General features: G+C 41.9%; 2 protein-coding genes and 1 long non-coding RNA gene across 3 annotated transcripts in view; 1 reads left to right on the top strand and 2 right to left on the bottom strand.

The window, feature by feature from the left end:
- The window catches only part of LOC133972119 (sodium- and chloride-dependent taurine transporter-like), a 33,329-nt gene extending 27,247 nt beyond the window's left edge, over positions 1-6,082 (top strand). Inside the window, exon 15 of the mRNA XM_062409360.1 lies at positions 147-6,082. Coding sequence (XP_062265344.1) covers positions 147-302 — 156 coding nt within the window. The 3' untranslated portion in view covers positions 303-6,082. The remainder of the gene's footprint in view (positions 1-146) is intronic.
- A 3,285-nt stretch (positions 6,083-9,367) lies between these two features.
- LOC133972126 (uncharacterized) lies at positions 9,368-14,255 on the bottom strand. Its single transcript, XR_009924433.1, has 2 exons — positions 14,115-14,255; positions 9,368-13,922 (listed from the first exon to the last, which is right to left on the bottom strand). It is a non-coding gene; the product is annotated as an uncharacterized LOC133972126 (long non-coding RNA).
- Positions 14,256-16,399: 2,144 nt separating this feature from the next.
- Positions 16,400-20,374, bottom strand: part of LOC133964368 (glutamate receptor-interacting protein 2-like) — a 5,169-nt gene continuing 1,194 nt past the window's right edge. Inside the window, exons 2-7 of the mRNA XM_062398404.1 lie at positions 19,439-19,578; positions 18,753-18,947; positions 18,366-18,528; positions 17,082-17,196; positions 16,759-16,972; positions 16,400-16,620 (exon numbers count right to left, since the gene is read on the bottom strand). Coding sequence (XP_062254388.1) covers positions 16,400-16,620; positions 16,759-16,972; positions 17,082-17,196; positions 18,366-18,528; positions 18,753-18,947; positions 19,439-19,484 — 954 coding nt within the window. The 5' untranslated portion in view covers positions 19,485-19,578. The remainder of the gene's footprint in view (positions 16,621-16,758; positions 16,973-17,081; positions 17,197-18,365; positions 18,529-18,752; positions 18,948-19,438; positions 19,579-20,374) is intronic.

The raw sequence follows: 20,374 nt of genomic DNA on the forward strand, positions 1-20,374 counted from the left end.
GTCCCATCTTCCCTTTTCTTTTATTCTCTGGACTATTGCTCATTCGTTTCCTTCAATGTCTCTACATTAATACTTTTGTCACTCCTTCCCTCTTTCCTTCAATCTACCCTTCCCATCCCTCCGTCCTCTCTCCTTCCCTCCTGCAGAGAATCAAGGCGGTGGCCGCCCCGGTTCGCGGCGGCGCCAGCTCCCGTCCCGCAGACCACCGCGGCCCCAAGGACCTCACCTACCCACTGGATCCCAATGGGAACAAGGGCCTGCTGAAGGCCCCCACCCACACCATCGTAGAAACGATGATGTAAAGGAATGAGGCGGAGGCTCTCCATGAGATCGCTCTCCTCTCCTCTCCTGTCCTCTGAAATGCTTCTAAAGCTAGCTAGCTTCTCTGTCTATCTGTCTATCTGTCTGTCTGGTGGACTGATAAGGGTTTTTAGAGGAAAAAAAAAGTTCCAGTTTCAAATCTTTTAGGAGGAGTTTGCTGTTGGTGGTTTAATCGAGAGGGCAGCGATCACATTTCAAATCTATTTCTGAAATACTCAGCTGTTTTTTGTTATTTTTTTGTTATTTTTTGTATTTTATTTTAAATATTCATGTGACCACGAATCGTCCCACAGTTGTCTTATTTAAAGGCGCAGTGACACGCTGGTGGATTTCCATTTGGTCCAACAGCTACTTTTGCAGAAAATAAGCCATTGTTCTAAAAGAAGGAAGAAGGTGGTTATCGAGTCGTTGAATCAAAACGGGCTTTTGTAGCCACTATATGAAAAATGTTATCTACACTTATCATGGATTAACAAATACAGGCTTTTCTGACTGAGCATAGGTGCCATTGGGTTCAGCTTTCGGCTTTTTGAACAGGCAGCAGGTGCAACTGATATCAGGTTTATTATCTATTGGAGGTATTTGGGTGTAAATTGTAGAAGTTGAAACTTTTTTTGTCTGCGAAAGGCAAAGTTCTACCAAATCAGAAACACAACCAAACTTGCGTAAATGTCCAAAATCCTACAAATTGTTGTTTCGAATTAAAGTCTGGTATCTGTAACTTCTGTATCAGCAAAAAAACATGATGGATCTGAAGTGAAGAGCAGAAATCCAAAGCTGTCGCCACCGAACTCTTCTCTCACGCTGCCTCCTTCCTGTCGTGGTATCGCAGACCAGCTGGTTTGGTTCCAACCAACCTTTCCCAGCAGCTCTTGTTCCTTTGGGGCATTGAGACGTTAAAATAATTGCCTGGTGCAGCTAATAAAAAAAAAATATATATAGAATTGACACTGCCATAGCCGACGCCCCTTATCAAAGCAGGAACATAGTACTTAAACGCACCTTAGCACAAATCTCCCCCATCTTCCATAGCCGTAAACTATGGGTCCAAGAGAAACGAGCACTGAGCCTGCGCTGCATGGGGGGGTGGGGGGGTGGAGTGGAGTGGACCCGCTCCTGCAGGAAGACGGACGTATCTGAAAGGATTTGAAGTGTGGAGGTTGAACCCTTGAGTGTGTTGTCTGTGGCGTACTGTACAGTAGTAGCTAATCAGTCTATCTATATCTATCTATCTCTCTATCTATCTTTCTCTGTCCTAGACCAGTTTACAGTACAGTAGTGACTGCCCTAGGCATCTTGGCTTACGAGTTTGGATTGGATTTACTTTGTTTTCTACAGAGGAAGTGACATTACTATTAGTTTTTTCCTCTGTCAATGTTTAGAGATTTTTTTGTTTTTTATTATTATTAAGACTATAATGTTATTGGTATTCACTATTGATGATGATTATTGCTGTAGTTTTACATAGGAGAAGGAATACTTCTTTCATCTGGTGAAAATACTAAGCTATTATACAAATCATACATTTACAGTGGCAGCCATTGTAGTACAGTCCGCGTGGTGAAGTTTTAAAACAACGTAAACTGATTTTTACCGGATTTTTTCTCTCGTGGGATAAATTAAAATTTAATTAAAATTAAAATTTAATGTACACAACAAAAAAAGAATGGCACTCCTACAATGGCTCCATCTGTAAGTTTGTAGTTGTTGGGGGTTTATATAGCTTTTCCTCTTCTGTAAATACAAGGTGACAGTATTTAAGTTGGATGAACTCAGCCAGACACACGGCCACTGGCGCCAGTGGTTTAGAACCAACATGTCACCCACGCTGCGACTTGCGGCGTTGAGCCACTGGTTTGGGTGACGCCTCCCAGCAGATCAGCCAGTGTCAGCCTGCCCACTCGTCTGAGTGCCAAACTCCTGTCCAGACACCGTGAGAGGAGGCAGCTGACCAATCGGAGCCGCTGGCCGATGGAGTTTGGCCGCGTTTGCCAAGTTTACAGCGCGGCATCGGGCTCGGGATTCAAACCAGGGGCCCAAACTGTTCGTATATCAATTCTAAGGTTGATCAAATTAATCGTGAACAGTGCTTTTTACCATTTGGATGAAATTGGGTGAATATCATTTTTTTGGACATACTAAATTGATCTGAGCAGTTGATGCCGTTGAAACCGGCTCCGGCCAAACTCCGTCAGTCCCCGGACCCGGAGAGAGGAATGTGCCCTGTGACACATGAACAGTGTCTGCTTCTGTGTTCTGGCTGATTTCTCTTTTTTATCTTGTTTTTGAAATCATCTTTATTTAAACAAAGACGAAAATTGAAAAACTACATTTACATTCTTCACAATAGCAAAGGGGCCATACTATCGACAATGTGAACCATTGACAACTCAAAACCAGACAAAGTGCGACGGTAACAACTGTCGCTTTCATTTTAAATATGTCTTGTGTAACGATGTGTTTGTGTGACCAGCGACCATCCACTCAGGACCTTTTCTGTCGGGCTTTATCCCAGCATCCCCAAAATATATATATACATATATATTAGACGTCAAACTGTGGGAGACGAAGAGCTGAAATTTAACGGTAGCAGTGGAAAATGATGTTTTCATCCAGATCGAAAGGCCGTTGAGTCAGAACGGGAAAGAAACAAAAAAAGAAATCACACCTTAACTGCCTATTCTATCCAGAGTCAAAGGCAAAAATACAGTGGGAGTGAATCAAAGTGAGTTTTTAATTGCACCTTACTTGTATAATTTGGACTTCATATCGAGTGATGAGGCCAAAAAGAAGAAGAAGAAGAAAACACTGCCATCTTTTATTCAGGGTTCTCACTGACGTACAAATATCTGAATACTGTCGACACACCTCAACTTCACCCGCTCTCCCCCCTAAACCACGTCACCATCCGCTTTCCCATTGCAGGAATCAAACATCAGACGTGATTGTACGACCAGGGCCTGTTTTCATGTTTTATCTATCTAGTGTTAGTTAAAAAAAAAAAAAAAAGTTTATTCAATTTCTTCATATAGACTGAAGTAGCTCATATCATTAAAAGGGATTTGTGAGACCAAATCCACAGCACACATCTATTTTCATACAGTGACAAACTTGTTTTCCTATATGAGTTGTTCTTTGTACGGCGGAGCTCTCGTTTTAATACACACTCACAGCTTTTATTCTTTTGTACAGACCTGGTTCTCCGTTCCCCTGAAGGCTCTTAGCACAGGTTGTGTGATTTGGGAAAACTTCCCACGAAGCACAACCTCCAAATGTGGCAATTTGTTTCAGCTGCAAATATTTCCCATCACTTCTTTTTCCCCCGTCCCCACTTCAGCATCCACTTGCATGTTTACAGATACTTGCTGACACGTAGCTGAAGTTAAAGATCTGTCGGCTCCCTCCAGCAAAAACGTTGAACTTTATGAACTTTTGAATACTTCATGCAAAAGCATTGACCAAGGAGACTTCCAGGCATCTCAAAAAGTTTGTTAAAAATTGTGGAGACTTAAATTAACAGACACACAAATTAGTTTCAACTTTTCTCCACCTGCAGCTGAAAACGATTCCCCCCCCCCAGTGCTAAGACCCTTCTTCTCTTTGGTGAAACCATGAACCAGAAGTTGTGACTCATGCAGTAGTTGTGTATTGGTTTCTTCAGCCTGTCTGTGTATATTTACAGTGTGTACATGTCCCTCTGCCTTTTTACACTTCCCATCAGTTAGCCTACGTAAAACCAATGAACCTAAGCTAACTGACTTGTTTTCTCAGAGTTAATGAATTTGCAAGAGAATTGAAGCATTAGCGATGCACAAGTTTTTACCGCGAATGTTGAAATGTGAACGTCACCTGCGGGTGAATGTAAAAGTTTCTGAAGATTTATTTTTTAAGGTTAAGAAAAGAATTACTTATGACTTTATTTGTACTGATTTTTTTTTTTTGTGTGTGTTGAATCGAGCAGTTTCTTGTTTTATTTTACTTTTGATTGTGTGTCTGTCACGTTTTGCCTTTTTTATTCCAAATATAGTGTATCTGAACCTCTGTCATCCGACTAACTTGTAGAACTATCAATCAAAAACAAACCAACAGAAAAAGCTACAATTTGTGATGTGCAATACTTTGTAGAAAACTTTTATTTTTCTTGCTGTTTTATTTTTTATTTTTATTCTAAAGGTGGCACTTACCTTTGTAAGATAAAAGCCTGTGAACTCTTTGAAGAAAATATTTGTTTTGAGTCTTCAGGGTCCATTTTTAAATCCAAACAAAATGCTCTGCAGTGTGAAACTGAACTAAACCACTATTCCATCAACGACCACGTGGTTTGAAAAGCAGAGTATTAGAGGCACTCGAAGGAAAAATATCGGAGATATCGACAATAAGGTCATAATGTCCGACTACAAATTTGTAAATTTACACAAAAGTTTAATTTAGTGAGAAAATGGTAATTACGAGAAGAATTAAGAATAAAGCTGTTAAATAAAAGGCAAGAAGTCACACATTAAAGTCATTACATTTAATCTATTTAAATAATGAGAATAGTCGTTTAATGAATTTTTTAAAATATTTATTGAGTTATATTTCAAGGAGTTATAAATTTACAAGAATAAAGTCCTAGTTTAAAGAGGAAAAAGCAAAAAATTATTGCAAGAATAAAGCAATCAGGAAATAAGCTTCAAAAGAAAATTAGAGCTCATCCTCCCTCTTGAGAAACTACAAAATCATTTCTCCACAAAGAGAAACTTTACGACTTTCCAAGTCGTAAATTTATTCCCCTTTCCTGCGACATTTCACAATTTCTTTCTTGTAAATTTACAACTTTATTCTTGAAGTCCGGTATTTTCCCCTTTCGGCTCTAATACTCATCGCTTGAATCTCATTACTGCTTTGTTGCTGAACATCTGGCAGCTTTCCAAAAACATGTCACCACCAAAGTTCACGACTCCATAATCTGAGACACATCGGACGTCTGCAGAGTCCGAACACGTCCTTATATGGCTCTCGTTTCCAATCCGCTTGGGATGGAACCTTGGAGGAATAAATTTGGCAGCTTTTGGAAAAGCAAAAGCGGTAAATCCAATAAAACACAGGTTACACTTTATCCAATGTGGTCCTTTCTTTTTATGCAAGTTCTACATTCAACCTCGTCCACCAGAGAATTTTGTCAGGAAACTCTACGACAGCTGGATTTCAGCTTTGCAACTCATCAGCAGAGGCTGGAGTCTGGTTGTGTGTTCCTGACATGTCATGTAATCATACAGATGTGCGCTTTGTGCTCACACATCTGCTTTTATCACTAAAGTTGTTCTTTATTAGAAATATGGAAACAAAATCCTCCTTAATGCAAAGATCATCTTTGTTCTTTGGTTTGAAATTCGGAGAAAACTATATTTGAATCACGTTTTCTCCTTTTACTTGCTTGAACGATGCCAATCCCAGCGCTAAGGCCTCTGGGAAATGGAGTCCTGCTCATCCCATCCCCCTCCCCCCTCCCCCCATCCTCATTCTGAGCGTGGTCTCAGTCTCTTCTGCATTATACCGAATACCAGCCCTTCCTTTTTGAGAATGTACATGGGGAAAATGTTTTTGTTAATCCTTGGTGAAGGAAAAACATTTTTAAAAGAGTTTGAAAGGTTTTATTTTTTATTTCTAAGGCCAACCCGTGAGCTAGAAAAAAGAAAAGGAAAAAAAATGTGTTTGAACAGGTTTTGCAAAGGTGTAAAACTTTTTTTTATTTCTTAATAAAAAATTTGTCTTCAGAAAATGAGCCGTGTTTTTATTGTTTGGATATTTAATTATTTGTTTGGATGATTGCTACACACACACACACACACACACAGGGCACATGTTAATGATAACAAAATAAACTCTAATCCTAAAGCCGGAGATACTTCCTTTAAATAAATTGTAGTAAAACACAATTATTATATTCAGTGTTTGTGTTCAAGAAATCCAAACAACCGGAAATAATGTTTACTTTTGTTGAGATTTGATGTAATAACACGTCTTGTTTGTTATGATTGAAACTAGGATAACATTTTAATATTATTTACTCTAGATCTTCCTTTCTCTGTTTGGCAGATTCCTTTATTTAAACGTGTACATGCACATGTACGCTTGTGTCATTCAATCCAGTTTACTTTGTACTAAATATCTTTGACAACATAATAAACGCTTAATCCTTCAGAGCCTTTAATACAAGATTTAATCTACGTCTACAAACACGAAGCTGCAGCTGCACATTCACTGTTACAGCTTCAGGACAATAACAAGACAAATATAATGATAACCTGCCGCATCATTAAGATGAACATGGTTATTTGGCACTGAATTACATTTGTGCTGCTGTTTGTGCTCATTACTGTAAAGCCTGTACAGTTGCTGCTGGCTGTTACACAACTGATACTTGCTGTATGTTTGTGTATTTAAACATGTACAGGAAAATAACCTGCACATCATAGAATCCCAGCTACATTATGGAGGCTTGTGTAAGTGTTCTATTTGTGAGCAAGTTACACATAAAAAGCTATTGGACGGATTTCCTCATCATTCTGGAGCAGATCCAGAACTGAGGCTAGTTCATAGAAACATCAAGTGGCCAGACATTTCTCTTTTCTCAGATTTGACATATTTCTCTTTTTTATCATTCCCAGAAATTGTAAAATGAAACTCTGACAATGTGTTTGTCCCGCCCAAATCCCCACAGGACATACTTGTATACATGCTTTGACATATTTTGCAGATCACTGATTGGTTGATTTAAATAATTGCCCAGGTGGATCCAGGCCTCGATTGGCTTCCTCGTGGCAGCGTCCCCAGATCCCAGCAGCCTCCAGACTCTCTCCTTCTATAGTCAACTCTTAGTCCACGTGCTGTTCATGTGATCATCTTTTAAAGACTGTTTCTCCAGAGTTCAACGTTTCTCTTGGCTTCGTTTTCGGAAGAACAACCCAAAGAACCTGAGCCAAATAAATCCAGTGTGCGCTTACCTAACCAAACAGAAATACCCCAAAACAGAAATCACCATCTAAGCTTCTAACCGGCGAAAACAAGAGGAGCCCCCCCCCCCCATGATTAAGCTGTGTGTTCCAAAAACCAAGTTTATTATGGAATCTTCTTTTTGAGCCCAACATCCGTTACACAACAAGGAAGTAAAGGCTCACACATGTGTGTAGTCAACACAGATAATTGTAACTTCCCCTGGAAATCTGCAGGGTCACATTAAACCTGACGATTCCCATGAAAGTATTTACAGAGCAACATTAAATACTCGTTTAAAATGTTTATTCTTAAGTCGTCACAAAGCTCCGCAGGAATCCAGGCGCTAATGCTCCGTCATTGTTGCTGTTGTGATTTATACGTTTTTCCCAGAGACGTATAAAAACGAATTTGGATGTGAGTCTTGTGGTTATTGATCCGGGTTGACCTCAGAGTTCTGCAGGAGCTCAGACTGTGTTTGTGGTTTTGAACCAGAGGAAAACTGCAGCTGTGTTTCTGTGGCCGGAGCTTTAAATATCTTTCAGTCCAAAGAAAGAAGCTTGAGCTGACATTTCCATTCTCTGCCCGCCAGCTCCCAGAATAGACGCTGAGAATCTTCGCTTTGCAATTCATCTTCACGACAGTTTTCTGGAATCGACGCTAAGTGTGTTTTTACTTTTGTTCCACAGAGAAAAAAAAGGAGAAACAGGAAATGGAAGAGCGGCTAAAAATGGTGAGAGAATCAAACGAGAGCAGTTTCCTACTCCTTCAGGGACACATGTGAACAAACATGTTTTCTAATTTTTGGCAGTTTTATTCCCAGCGGACGCGTCCACCCCCGTCTCCTCCTCGGATCAGTCGCTGGTAACTCAGCTGCATGTGAGGTTTGGGTTTTCCCCTCAGTTCCACCCGCACTGCACAGAAACCCACAATAAACCTGCTGCTGCTGGTTCCATCTGAAGTAATGACTGTTTGGTACGAAGGGCAAAAAGAAAGTAAATAAATAAATAGATGAATAGACACATCTCAAGTAAATGGAGGAGAAAAGGTACAAAACAATATTTAAATTTCAAATGTTAAGTCGTAATTAGTACAAAACAGAAATACTTTAAAATAGATATAAACTAGTAAAAGAAGAAACAATATAAATCACCTTATGTACTATAATATAAAGCACCAGTAACTGTAAAGTTCGGTTGAATAGAATGAAATGGTCCAGTTAAAGAGCAGCTTGAAAAACCAGTTTCAGTTTGGCACAGAAGGGGTTTGTGTTTCCTAATCACACAATCAAGTGTCGACTGTGGACCTGTCGTTGTGTAGTTCTAAACTGAACCCACATGAAGTCACTTTGCACTGCTGCTGGTGGAATCATGATAACAATCTGTGATCTTATGGTTTGTGTTAATGTTGGTAGGATTATAAAGAGCAGACTAGTGTGTGTGTGTGTGAGTGTGCGTCAGTATGTGAGCTGTGTGTCCTGGACTGGTTATGTAACAGTTGGCTCTCGGGCATAATTAAGACAGCAGAGGCAGAATGTAAAGTCCAGTATACACAAGAAAATGGAGAATAGCCACGAGCTACACACAGAACCACACAAAGAGGCACCATTCACACACATGAAGAGACACACGTCATTTTATAAGATGTGCACATAAGACAGTTATGTTGTGTCTCTATCCGATCTGTGCTTATTACGTCCAATACTATGACATTTTATGGAACTAGGGAAACACAATTTAAAGTTGGTTCCTGTCTAAGCTTCTGAAATATGGATGGAAAACGACTTTGTGTCAAAGTGTGTCCTTCCCTCACTAACGTGCATTTTAATCACAGATTTAAAGGTCCAGTGTGTAGAGTGTAGTGACATCTAGTGGTGAAGTGTCACATTGCAGCTGATCACCCCCCTCACCCGCCCAAATGTAAATATAAAGTATTTAAAATAAAGTGTTAGGAAAACAACAATTGCTACGAGTTAGATGAGACGGATCCTTTTCATCTAAATTTTACTCACTGGTACTTTTTAAAATTAAACAATCAACATGTTCATCAAAATAACGACAGACCCAGCTCATAAAATTAGACATTTTATTCTTCCATTTTTTTCTCACGTTCTTCTCAAAAAGAGAAGTATAGCAGTACACGCTTTGTTTCATAGAAAATGAAAAAGAAAAAGACGAACAACGACAAAGTTATACATTTTATTTTCCCTTTTCATAATGTTTGTTTTGTAATTTCTGTAATATCGTCATAGAAAAATACTATATTACATAGAATAGAACTTTACACAATCTGAAAAAAACAAACAAACCACAATGTCAACACATCGCATACATTACAAGAAACACAATCCGGAATCGTAACACACAGTTTGATGCCACTTGTCAACACATCTTTTAAAAAATTATTTTATGTAAAATTAATAAATACATACAAAGAAAAGCCGTTATGCCAAATGTTGACATGCAATTATCAGAAATGTGAAGCAGATAGTCAGAGACACCAAAATGTGCTTTTCGGAAATATGCAGCATTTCCTCTTTGTGTACAGACGGTTTGCTGGAAGTCCACAGTAAAAATAAATTCATGTTTACAGTAACGTCAATATGGTTCAAATTAAACAACCGGATGCTCAGATGACCAAGTTTTCTGAGCAACACAGAACAAGGACTCAGTTCTTTGGGAATTTCATTTTTTGGGCTTCACGTGATTTGACTTTAAAAGGAGAAAATCAGATAAATTCAGTTTAAGAAATTTCTGTTTTTTGCAGAGGAGACGAGTCGATAACTTCAAAGATGGATGAGCCCCGATCAGATAAGATTAGACCATAACCTATAGCCACCATTTTTAATAGTTTAACAGTAAGGTGACTATATCATATATTATATAATATAGTGTAGTTGTATATTTTATTTTCAGTATGGCCTCCCCTTATATGGAAAAACCAAACTGAAAGGAAACAACAGCATCGTGATCTTTTCTCCTGCGTCTCCAGAGAGTGAATGACTGCTGATGAGAATCCGTTTGACAGAAACCTCAACACGAGGGAACTCTGAGAGATGAAGAATTCAAATCTTCTCTCCAGGCTCGATTCTCTGGTCAAGAAAATGGAATCCTCTTCATTAGACAGTGGATTCACTTCAAGCTAAAGGTGATCAATGTAAACACAGTGGATTTTTGGGGGAATGTGTGGGTTTTAAGGGGTTCCAGATTGTAAAGCTAATTACTAATCTGTTATCGGCTTCAGGATGATGACAGGGCGGAGTCGTGAAACCCACATTGAATTATTACTAATTGTTGTAATGCGGTGTCGAAGGTAAATCTCAACCATTCGACTGTAAAACATGAAATTACGTTAAAATAAAATCACAATATGATTTGTGTGTTACGACTCTGGATTTGGCTTGGAACTGACCTTTGACCCCAGAAATGCATAGGGAGTATGACTGACCACATACGTATTTACATACATACATGAAAACCAACAGATCACTTTGGAAGGCTTTTAAACGTCTCTCTCTTTTGTTGCTTTTTTCCATTTCATTTTTTTGTGCCACTTGATTTTTGCGTAATAAAAAAACTCGTCTTTTTTAACGTTGTACATGAAAATACTTACAGTGCATGGTATTCAACAGTGTGCTTCTCTTTTTGTAGTAAGTGCTTGGAAAGAGGTTGAAGTCCCTTCAGTTTTTTTTGTGTGTGGTTTTCATGAAAAGCGTTGTGTGGCTCGCTCACGGAAACGGAGTCGGTCCTGTTTTGTGTCTCATCAGGGTTTCGGTGAACGGCCCTGATGGAAATCACCGCTGTACAATGAAATGTACACCAGCTAACGCTCGCTCGGACTCACACACACACGCTAACACACACACGCTAACACTCGAGCTCAAACACTCAGACGAGTCAAAACGTGTTCGAAAGAAAAAAGTCATGCACACATGTAAACACACATGTATATAGTGCACACAGACACCAACACACACACATACAGATGCACACGTGACGATAATAAGTCACACACCCACACACACACACACACATGTATAGGGGCGTTCTTAGAGGGGGCAGCTGGATTCTAACTGTGTTATGTAACAATGTGAGGAAAGAGTGAGAGACCCACCCCGAGTGAAAGAGAGCGAGAGAACAGAAGCTGTGATTGTTCCCGTTCCCTCCTTCTCTCTTTCACACATTCTCACGTGTATTATTCCTGTGCGTTGTGTAGTTTCTACACATTTTTGCTCACACACACACACACACACACACACACACATCACTTTTTGGGATGGAATCTTGAGAAAACCATGAAAGGAAGAATCTGTCGTTACCACACGGATCAAAATATGAGTTAAATGCAAAATTCATGAATTCTCACTTTTGAATGAATAGAAACAACTATGGTGGTTTTGTCTTTAACAGTAATGACTAAGCATTGGAATTGATGGAGGGGTTATTAGGCTTTGTCTCCAAAGCAGCAGCAGCTGAGGCTCATGGGAAATTGAGTATTAAGACATTGTCCAAAGCCAAATATGATGTCTCAGAAATTAATGACATGGGTTCAACATAGGCCTCCACCATCAGATCCTACACTTGACTCCACTGGTAACTGGTTATAACGTTGTGGTTTCTTGGCAGCAGTCCCAGTTCAATTGAGAGGGAACCAGCCTGGTCTGTTCTGAGATCGCTCACTGATCACTGTAGTTCACCAGATCATGAGTTCACCATTTTGTGTGTCTGTGCGTATGAGCTCAATAAATCGTCCTCTACACAGAAGTCTCTCTATAGTAAAGTAAGTGTTTGTGAATAAGTGGATGATTTAAGACACAGCGCATGTGTTATTGTACTTTGTACTATTCTGTACTCTGTACCGTACTGTACTCTGTACTATACTATGTACTATACTATGTACCGTACTCTGTATTGTATTTTTTGACACACCAAGTTCAGCAAACATCCAGGACCATGAACAAACGTTAAATCACATACACACAGCATACTGGCCCTCATCTGTGTGTTTGTGTGTGTGTGTGTGTGTGTCTGTGTGACACGCTGCGAGTCTGAACAACTTGGTGCTTCATCTTCCACCTGACAGATCCAGTCCCACTGTTTGCAGACGATACCGTCATCTATACCTGGGATCTCTGTAGTGAGAGTGATGATAATTGTGAGCATCTATTCCTTTAACACTGGAAACCTGTTACTTCCTGTTATGCAGTTGCTTTTTTGTGTGACTCTAGTCGTAGAAGAATGTGCAGCAGCCACTATGCTCCTGCTCAGTTATGCCTGAAAGTTTTACCAGTGCAAGTGGGAAGCATCGATGCTAAATTGCATCTTGCAGAAGATGTAGAAACATCGCAGTTCTTCAGCATTAAGCTCGCTAGGAGAGTGGATGTGTTCCCGGGTCAGCACTGGTCTTAAGCGCTGTCATCTCCTGCCCAGGCGAGTTCTGATGTTTGCCAGTGGGTATTACCAACGGCTCTTATGCAACATGTTTGTTTCTCTAATGTAAAGATTAACCAAGTTGGATAAACACGTTGGCTTTTCGTTTCATCTGCCATCTGCTTCTATCGAGCTCACAAGCTTTAACTGTGAACGGCTCGGTCCCTGTTTCCTGTTCTACTGGATTTCTCAGAAGTGCTACACACACGAGTTGTTATCTAATGACCACAGCTGCCAGAGAGTTCGGCAGTTGACATCGTTGTCTCAACCATGTGATGATGGCGTAAACTCAGATTTTCAGCGTGGTGACTTGATGAGCAACGTCCGATTCAGAAGTCCGACTACAGGACTGGACACCTGGAAAAACAGCTCAACTCCACCTTTTCCAGGGAAATGACTCTCGGGAGCCAGAATATTTGAGCAGAACGTGAGCAACAATATGGCCACATCTGTACAGACACAATGTAAACATCACCCAAAACTAAATCTGAAACCTAAGCAAGGCCGTCTTCTCTTCATCACTTCAGGTGCACTTGAAACTTCCTAGAATGTGTAATAAGGCAGATTCGTCTGGAACCATCAGCACTGGGACTTTCTTACTGGGAAGCTGTGGTCTCACATTGAAAACGCAGCTGAAATCACTTTGCTCAAATTTCAGGTTTGTTTTAAGATAAAAAACAAAAACAATGTGTATCAGTTAAAATGTTGTTTTTTTTAACGTCCCAGGTTCGTGGTCGTTTGTGCTCGAGCAGCAACGAGAGTCGTCAGGAGCCTCTGGTGGATTCTCTGCTCACTCTCTGGCCCCGCTTTCGTAGAATTATTGCAAGCTGCTGGATTGTATGTGTGTGTGTGTGTGTGTGTGTGTGTGTGTGTGTGTGTGTGTGTGTGTGTGTGAGCGTTTGGGCCAGTTCCAGATATACTGTAAGTTTCCACTACTTTGTCTCCTGGCTGAGTGAGACACAGTGGATGTGTGTGTCTGCAGATCCGTCTCCGGTTCCTTGTGTGTGTACTGTGTGTGTCTGTGTGTGTGTGTGTGTGTTACAGGTCTAGTGGACGGTCCAAAGTGTTGTTATTGTCCTCCAGGTCGTCGTTGGCCAGTGGGTTGCGGCTGATGACCAGCTCCAGTCGGTCTCCTGCTTCTGTTATCAGAGGCACCGCCAGGCAGCAGTCGAAGTCCCTCGTCCTCACGTGGTTCACCTGGACGGAGGAAATGGAAATGGTTCGACCGGCAGGTTGTGACTTACTAAGACAGAAATCAACTCAGGTTAAACCATTCTTCTTTATGACAACTTAAATCCTTGGAGCTAATATCTGAAGTCCCAGACCCACAGATTTCCCCCTGCTGATGCACCACCTTTGCTCCTCTGGTTGTGGAGCTCTCACCATTACCTGCAGGATCCTGTCATAGGGTCTGAGCCCGGCTCGGTCGGCGGGTCCATCAGGTCTGATCATGTTCACGTAAACTCCTTTCTCCAAGAAACCGTCCGACACGCTGAAGCCGAAGTCGTCGCTCTCTGGGTCTTTTATCACCGTCACCTGCAGGAGGAGGAACGAGGGAAAACCAGCTTGTTTATCTCAAGAGAGATAGGAGTAATACTTTATATAATATATACAAAAAAAGAAAGAAACAAAAGCTAGAACTCACTGACTGACTACTCTCTGTTGAATTAAGAAATACCTGGAACGTCACACAAAGACAATGTTAGATGAAGATCATTCTAAAATGTCGCTCCATTGTAAAACCTTAAAAATGTCTCCGGTGTTGTTTGGCCACAGTCTCACTTGTGAAAGAGGAAAAGACATAAACAGAGACTGTGCAAAAAAGGTAAAGTCACTATTTCTGTAGTGTTCACAGCTCCTGTTCCACAAATGTTAAATTGAAAGAGATGAACAAACTAAAAAGGCTGCAGGATATTATATATAATATTTTACCTTCACCCTTAAAGTGACAGAAAATCCTCCTGATTTAAAAAAGCAGGAAAGAAAGCACAGTTTCCTAAATCCTACGTAATAAAGTATGATGACCTAGAAATATACATTATTATTATCATACGTTTCTTCAGTAAGTACCTGAAAAGTATAACAATAACTTACACAACATGTAAGACCTTTGAAAATGAAATGCAAGATTATCTAAATACTTTTTGGGAGGCTTTTAGATCCTGAGAATCAATTATTTAAAAACAATCAGCCCCTTGTGTTAAGATGAGTTTCTACTAAATGATCCACTGTTCACTTTCCACCCATGATGCATCACTTCACTGAAGCATGACGGCTTCCTCTCCAAACCCGTCAATAGAGCCAGAGAGCTAAATGCAAAAGGGATATTTTTACAATAAGTAATGAGGAGCAGATGTTCTCCAGAGAAATCGGGCTTAACAAAAAGCTGGAGAGGCAGCGCACCATGTATGAATATTACATGATCTTTTAATGAGGCACCATTTAAAGACTGTAACACTTTGGCGGACGGCCAACGAGTCCATCAGTGAACCAGCCGAGGATTCACTTTAATGTACTTTCTCCCTGGATAACAAATGTCTTTCTCGTCCTGGGCCCGGGCCGCACAAGGCCGAGCAGCCGAGCAGCCGAGCAGTACATTCCCCACTTTGTTACACAACACCCTGCAGTGCACAAAACCAACATCTTCCTCACAAAAACAATTCCTGGAGAGGTCGTTTTTATGGCCTCGTAAAGTGGAAGCAGCTGAAAGTCGTGGTCGGTGGCGGGAGACCCGTCAGCAGCACTGGGACGCTGGTTTAATCCAGCTGTGAACCATTAACGTTAATATCACGTGATGGTTTCTGGTCACGACTCTTCACCCGTTTGGATGATAAAAAGGAAAGTGTGGATTCTGAGCGGCCTCCGACTCATGACTGTTCAGAACCAAAACAACCCTCTGGGCTGAGGAGGAAATGTCCCCTGCTGCCGAGTCCCTGGCAGACCCCAGATCTGTGAGGAACATTACACAACTCCTCCTCACAACATTCGAAAACATGTTTGTCTTCACATTTAAAAAAACTAGATGGAACTTTTTAGCAGGACTGGTAGAAATCCTTTTGTGTTTTGGAAGCAGTGGGAATCGGTTGTCTCTCTAGCTCGAAGGAAACCATTAACACCAACTAACATCTGGCTTTTGTCTGCAATGTCAATGGATTCAAGTGGTAAATGAAACCGGATCTGTCTCTGATAGACAGTGATGGAAACAGGACACCAGGGTGAACAAGCTCATTTTGGTTCTTGTCTTAACGCTGCACTATGACGCACATTGAATTTCCAGGCCTTGGTGTTTAACAGAAATAAAAGATTTCTTGTGAACAAAGTGCATCAGCAACCTTTCATCTGCATGTAATGCATCTAGACAGCGGCAGAGAACATTTCAGTTTCAGTTTCTTTCATGCAACAAAAATGAGTCACGGTGGATGGAGAGAAACCGAAAGGTGAACACCTCCACTGGCAATAGGAAAGGAATTTTTAAAACCTGCATATACCTCAAATTAATACGATGTAAAAAGCTCCTCTCCTCCTGACCCCGTGTTCCAGCCATGAAAGTGGACGGATCTTCTCACTCAGCTCTCAACACGAATCCTAAAAGGCCTTTAAGGATTCCTCAAACCTCCACCCCCCCCCCCCCCAGTTGATCTTTTAAGAACGAAGCGCTCCCTTCTGTTTACCACTCACTGAACCGCTGGCAGCTCTGAACTCACTTTGTGCAGCTCCAGAGGCGTCGGGGACAGAATACCCTGCATCTCCTCTTTAATCCGTCGGGACTCCCACGTCCTCTCCGACACCCTCAGGGACGCCTTGGGTCTGGGATCGTGGTGCAGGAGAGGGGACTGGTTGTCGTGGTGCAGCAGGGCCTCCTGGTTGAAATGGATCTCCTGGCGCAGGAGGGATTCTGAGGGGAAATCACAGGTTTGCTGTTGACAGTATATCAGCGAGCATTTGACGCACAGCATTAAGTTGTTTCCCTTTTCATCCGTCCTCCTCTTAGTTTCCTGGAGACACATTTGATTCTGTCGCGTCTGCCACTGACCTTGGTGAAGCTGGGCCTCTTCGTGCAGGTGGGCCTCCTCATGCAGGTGGGCCCCCTGGTGGAGGTGCGTGCCCTGGTGCAGGAGGTTCCCCTGGTGCAGGAGAGAATTTCTCCGCAGGGGGCTCATCCTGTTGTGGCTCAGTAGCGGCTCAGGTGGAGGCTTGTTGACGCCGTCCACGCCCAGACTGATGGCCGTGCCTGTCATGATGGACGCCTGCACAAACACACACATGAACTAGGTCTAGAACATGTAACTACCTATGTTTATTTTTTAAACTGTGGTTTTGGGAGCGAAGGACGCGGATGCTAACGTGCCGACTGACCTCGATCTCTCTGAGCAGCTCCGATTGGCCGCAGGTCTCCAGGTCCTCGAGCGCCTGACACCAGAAGCTGTCCTCGGGATCCAACAGAATTCCGTCCGGCTGTTGGCCGATGAACCTGTCGCACAACGAGAACACAAAATTCAGTTCAGTGAAGATGCTCAAGAGAAACATGTGTCTCACTATAGTGGGGCGCCCTGCCTCTCAGTCTCTGGACTCTTTCTCCATCACATGAAACTTTTCTGTCCTGTCATGAGAATAAACGTGAACTAGGCATATCTTCCACCTCATTATATTCTGTATGGACTGTAGTGTGTATCTGCAAAGCCGCTGTGGACACACAGAGAGTTGCCAGGACAGGACGGGACTGTTCCTTCTGGTTAAATCTAACATGAGTAATCTTTTTTTTTTTACACTGAATAACCTCGACTGACAAGATTAGTTCACTTTCACTGTGCAAATGATTTTTCTCCTCACCCGCAGCAGTGTTATATAACCCCCGCGAACGTTGCTATCCCCACAAGGCTTAACCTCCTGACGCACAACTATGCACACACACATATTCGGGATCCTCTGTCACCATCGCTCACTTCACCACTCAACTCTGCACTTCCACACAAACTCCTGGTGCAGCCGCCGAGAATCACCGAGGAGATCACATGATTCTGTTTTTGAGCTGAAATGGTTGAATTTGTTGTAGAATATAAAGTTATGAAGATTCACAGTCAGTGCCAGAGTAATTTTTCCATTTTTTTATTTACATTCATTCATTTCCTTTACTTCCAAGATGCAATTAAAAAATATACAAAATATACAAAATATAAAAACACTTTATTTGATATCAATATTCAAAAAGAACTTGTTAATCTCCGCCCTCCTCCATAAATCACACATTAATAACTATTTTATACTTAGCCAGCTTCCTATATATCTATACATGTTTTTTTGCCTGTGCTCTATTTTATATATAACGTGTCCTTTGAGGATTTTACTCTGGTTTTGTATGTTTTGGTCGTAGATTATAAATAAAGATGGATGACATCACAGCTCCAGAAAGTGAAGCCAAATCATCTTAATCACCCCCTGGTGGCTGGCAGCGGTATAGATCATAAACACAGCCTTCTCCATGTTAATGGATGGGACATTGGGCCAAACCATAAAGTCAAATTACACATCAAATACATTTTCAGGTAATAACTTAACTTTGACGAAACCAATACAGACAAGCTCACAAATGAAATGTCCCACTAGTGGGTATATGAATATGACTCTAAAGTTCTGTCCTACCCCGGTGGTTTGTCCCAGTCGTCTTCACTGAACCCTCCATCGCTGAAGGGGTAGTTCTTCCGGTGTCCAGGAGGAGGCGTGGCGCCGCGCTGCTGCTGCTGCTTCACACTGCGCCACTCGTGCGGGTGGAGCGTGATGCCCACAGCTTGGTTACTGTACGTGCCTGCAGGAGGAGGAAGGGTCTCACGTACATGAAGTTTTCATAAAACTAAAATCTCATCACTCAAGTGTTTTCCGAAGGCTTCTCCTGAGGCTCAGCTGACAGATTAGCATCACCGGGCCGAGTCCCACGTGTCAGACTGAATTCCCCTGCGCTCGCTCTTTGGCCTTTCATAGCGTTGTGTCCACTCTGACCTTTCACTCTGCTCGTGTGGGTCCAGCACTCACCCTGGCTGCCGTAGCCCGCGTCCATCCCCGAGCCGTCCCAGGACTCCATGGCAGAGTCCACGCTGGGAATGGTGGTGGAGTAGAGCTCGGACATCTTGCTGGTCTGTTGGCTGTCCGTCAAATCGTCCTCGTCGGGGTCGCTCAGCTCGTTCTCTGTCGTGTCCTCTGCATCCGCTGCTTTCCTCTCCTCCGAGTCTTGGAGAGAAGAAGCTGGATTTAAATTTAGACAACAAAGAAAACCCGAAGACAATGAGCCTATTTCCAGACGGGTCAGATCATCTGTTCAAACCACCAGAGAGTTGAGTAAAGCTTCCCTATTTTAATCTTAAAAAGACACTGAGTGAAGATTTCAAGATGTTTATTCTCTCGATGGTTATAAATAAAATCCTGTGAAAAGCCTCTATAGGTGAGCTTCATTAAAAAAGAGACAGAACAATAAGATCAAATATACAGTAACATAAAAAAATGTGTATTTCAATATTCAAAAATATAAATAAATATAAGAAAACTCAATTAAATATAAAGTAACATTAAACAGTTTGAATACAGTTGCTGTGTGTGAGTAGTATTTGAATGGTTTTGGGGGGAAAAGCTGTTTTAAATGTTTATCACGTTTATCAGAAGACAGTCGGTCGATGACACTGAGTTCATATTAAATTAATAAAACTCGTCAAACTCACACTCACTGTCGAGCTGCTTCTTGATCTTCAGGGTGACCGTCTCCCCGGCCATCTGCAGCAGGTGGATGGCCTCGCTCAGCGGTTTGCCTTTCAGACTGACGCTGTTGATCGCCAGGATCCGGTCCCCGACGTGGATCGCCCCGGTCCTGGACACACAGGACGACACACACATTCACACAAACTACAGGGACACAATGGTGTTGTGTGTGTGTGTGTATTTTAAAACCCTTTAAAATTAAATTTAAAATGTTTTAGAGACGGAAACAAAACCACAATCTTCTCCTAACGAGCCAATTAGTTAGATACATAGACCTTTAACCAATATGTGTCTGTGTCCATTCCAACAACATGGAGGAGCCGGTATTCATGACCCCTACCACCAGGGGGCGATAGAGGAGGCGTCGTGTCGTCCATCTTGCACAGGACTGGAAACAAACTAAAGGCTGAGGTGAGGCCATCATTTATGACAGATTGAAGTTCAATATTAACAATTTTAAATTAACCACATGACTAATCTATGGTCCTGACAAGGCTTCCTTTCAACGGCCGGGTTCTTTCAACCGGCAGTAAAATGTAAAACACTCGGGTCGTTCCCTCTGAGCTCTAATCTCACAGGCTCGTGCTGTGAACTGATATGTGAGCAGCGACATGTCCCTTCATGTGTCCTGTAGCTTCTGTTTGACTGAAGCCCAGAGAGGAAGAGGCAGAGACGGGTGGGTGTGAATGTTTCCCTCATCATCCGAGCTCCTGCACTTTGTTCTCAAGCTGAGCCCATTGTATTTATAGAGCTTTTAGCCAACAGGTCCCAGACAAAAGTGCTTTATCGACAACCGTTTGGAACAGGAAATAGAACAATTACATCACAAACGGCAGGAAACGGGGTCACGGCGAGTGTGTGTCTGTGTGTGTGTGTGTGTGTGGAGGCAGTAAGCTGTAAGCTGC

Source organism: Platichthys flesus, chromosome 2, assembly GCF_949316205.1.
Source record: "Platichthys flesus chromosome 2, fPlaFle2.1, whole genome shotgun sequence".
Classification (NCBI taxonomy): Eukaryota; Metazoa; Chordata; class Actinopteri; order Pleuronectiformes; family Pleuronectidae; genus Platichthys; species Platichthys flesus.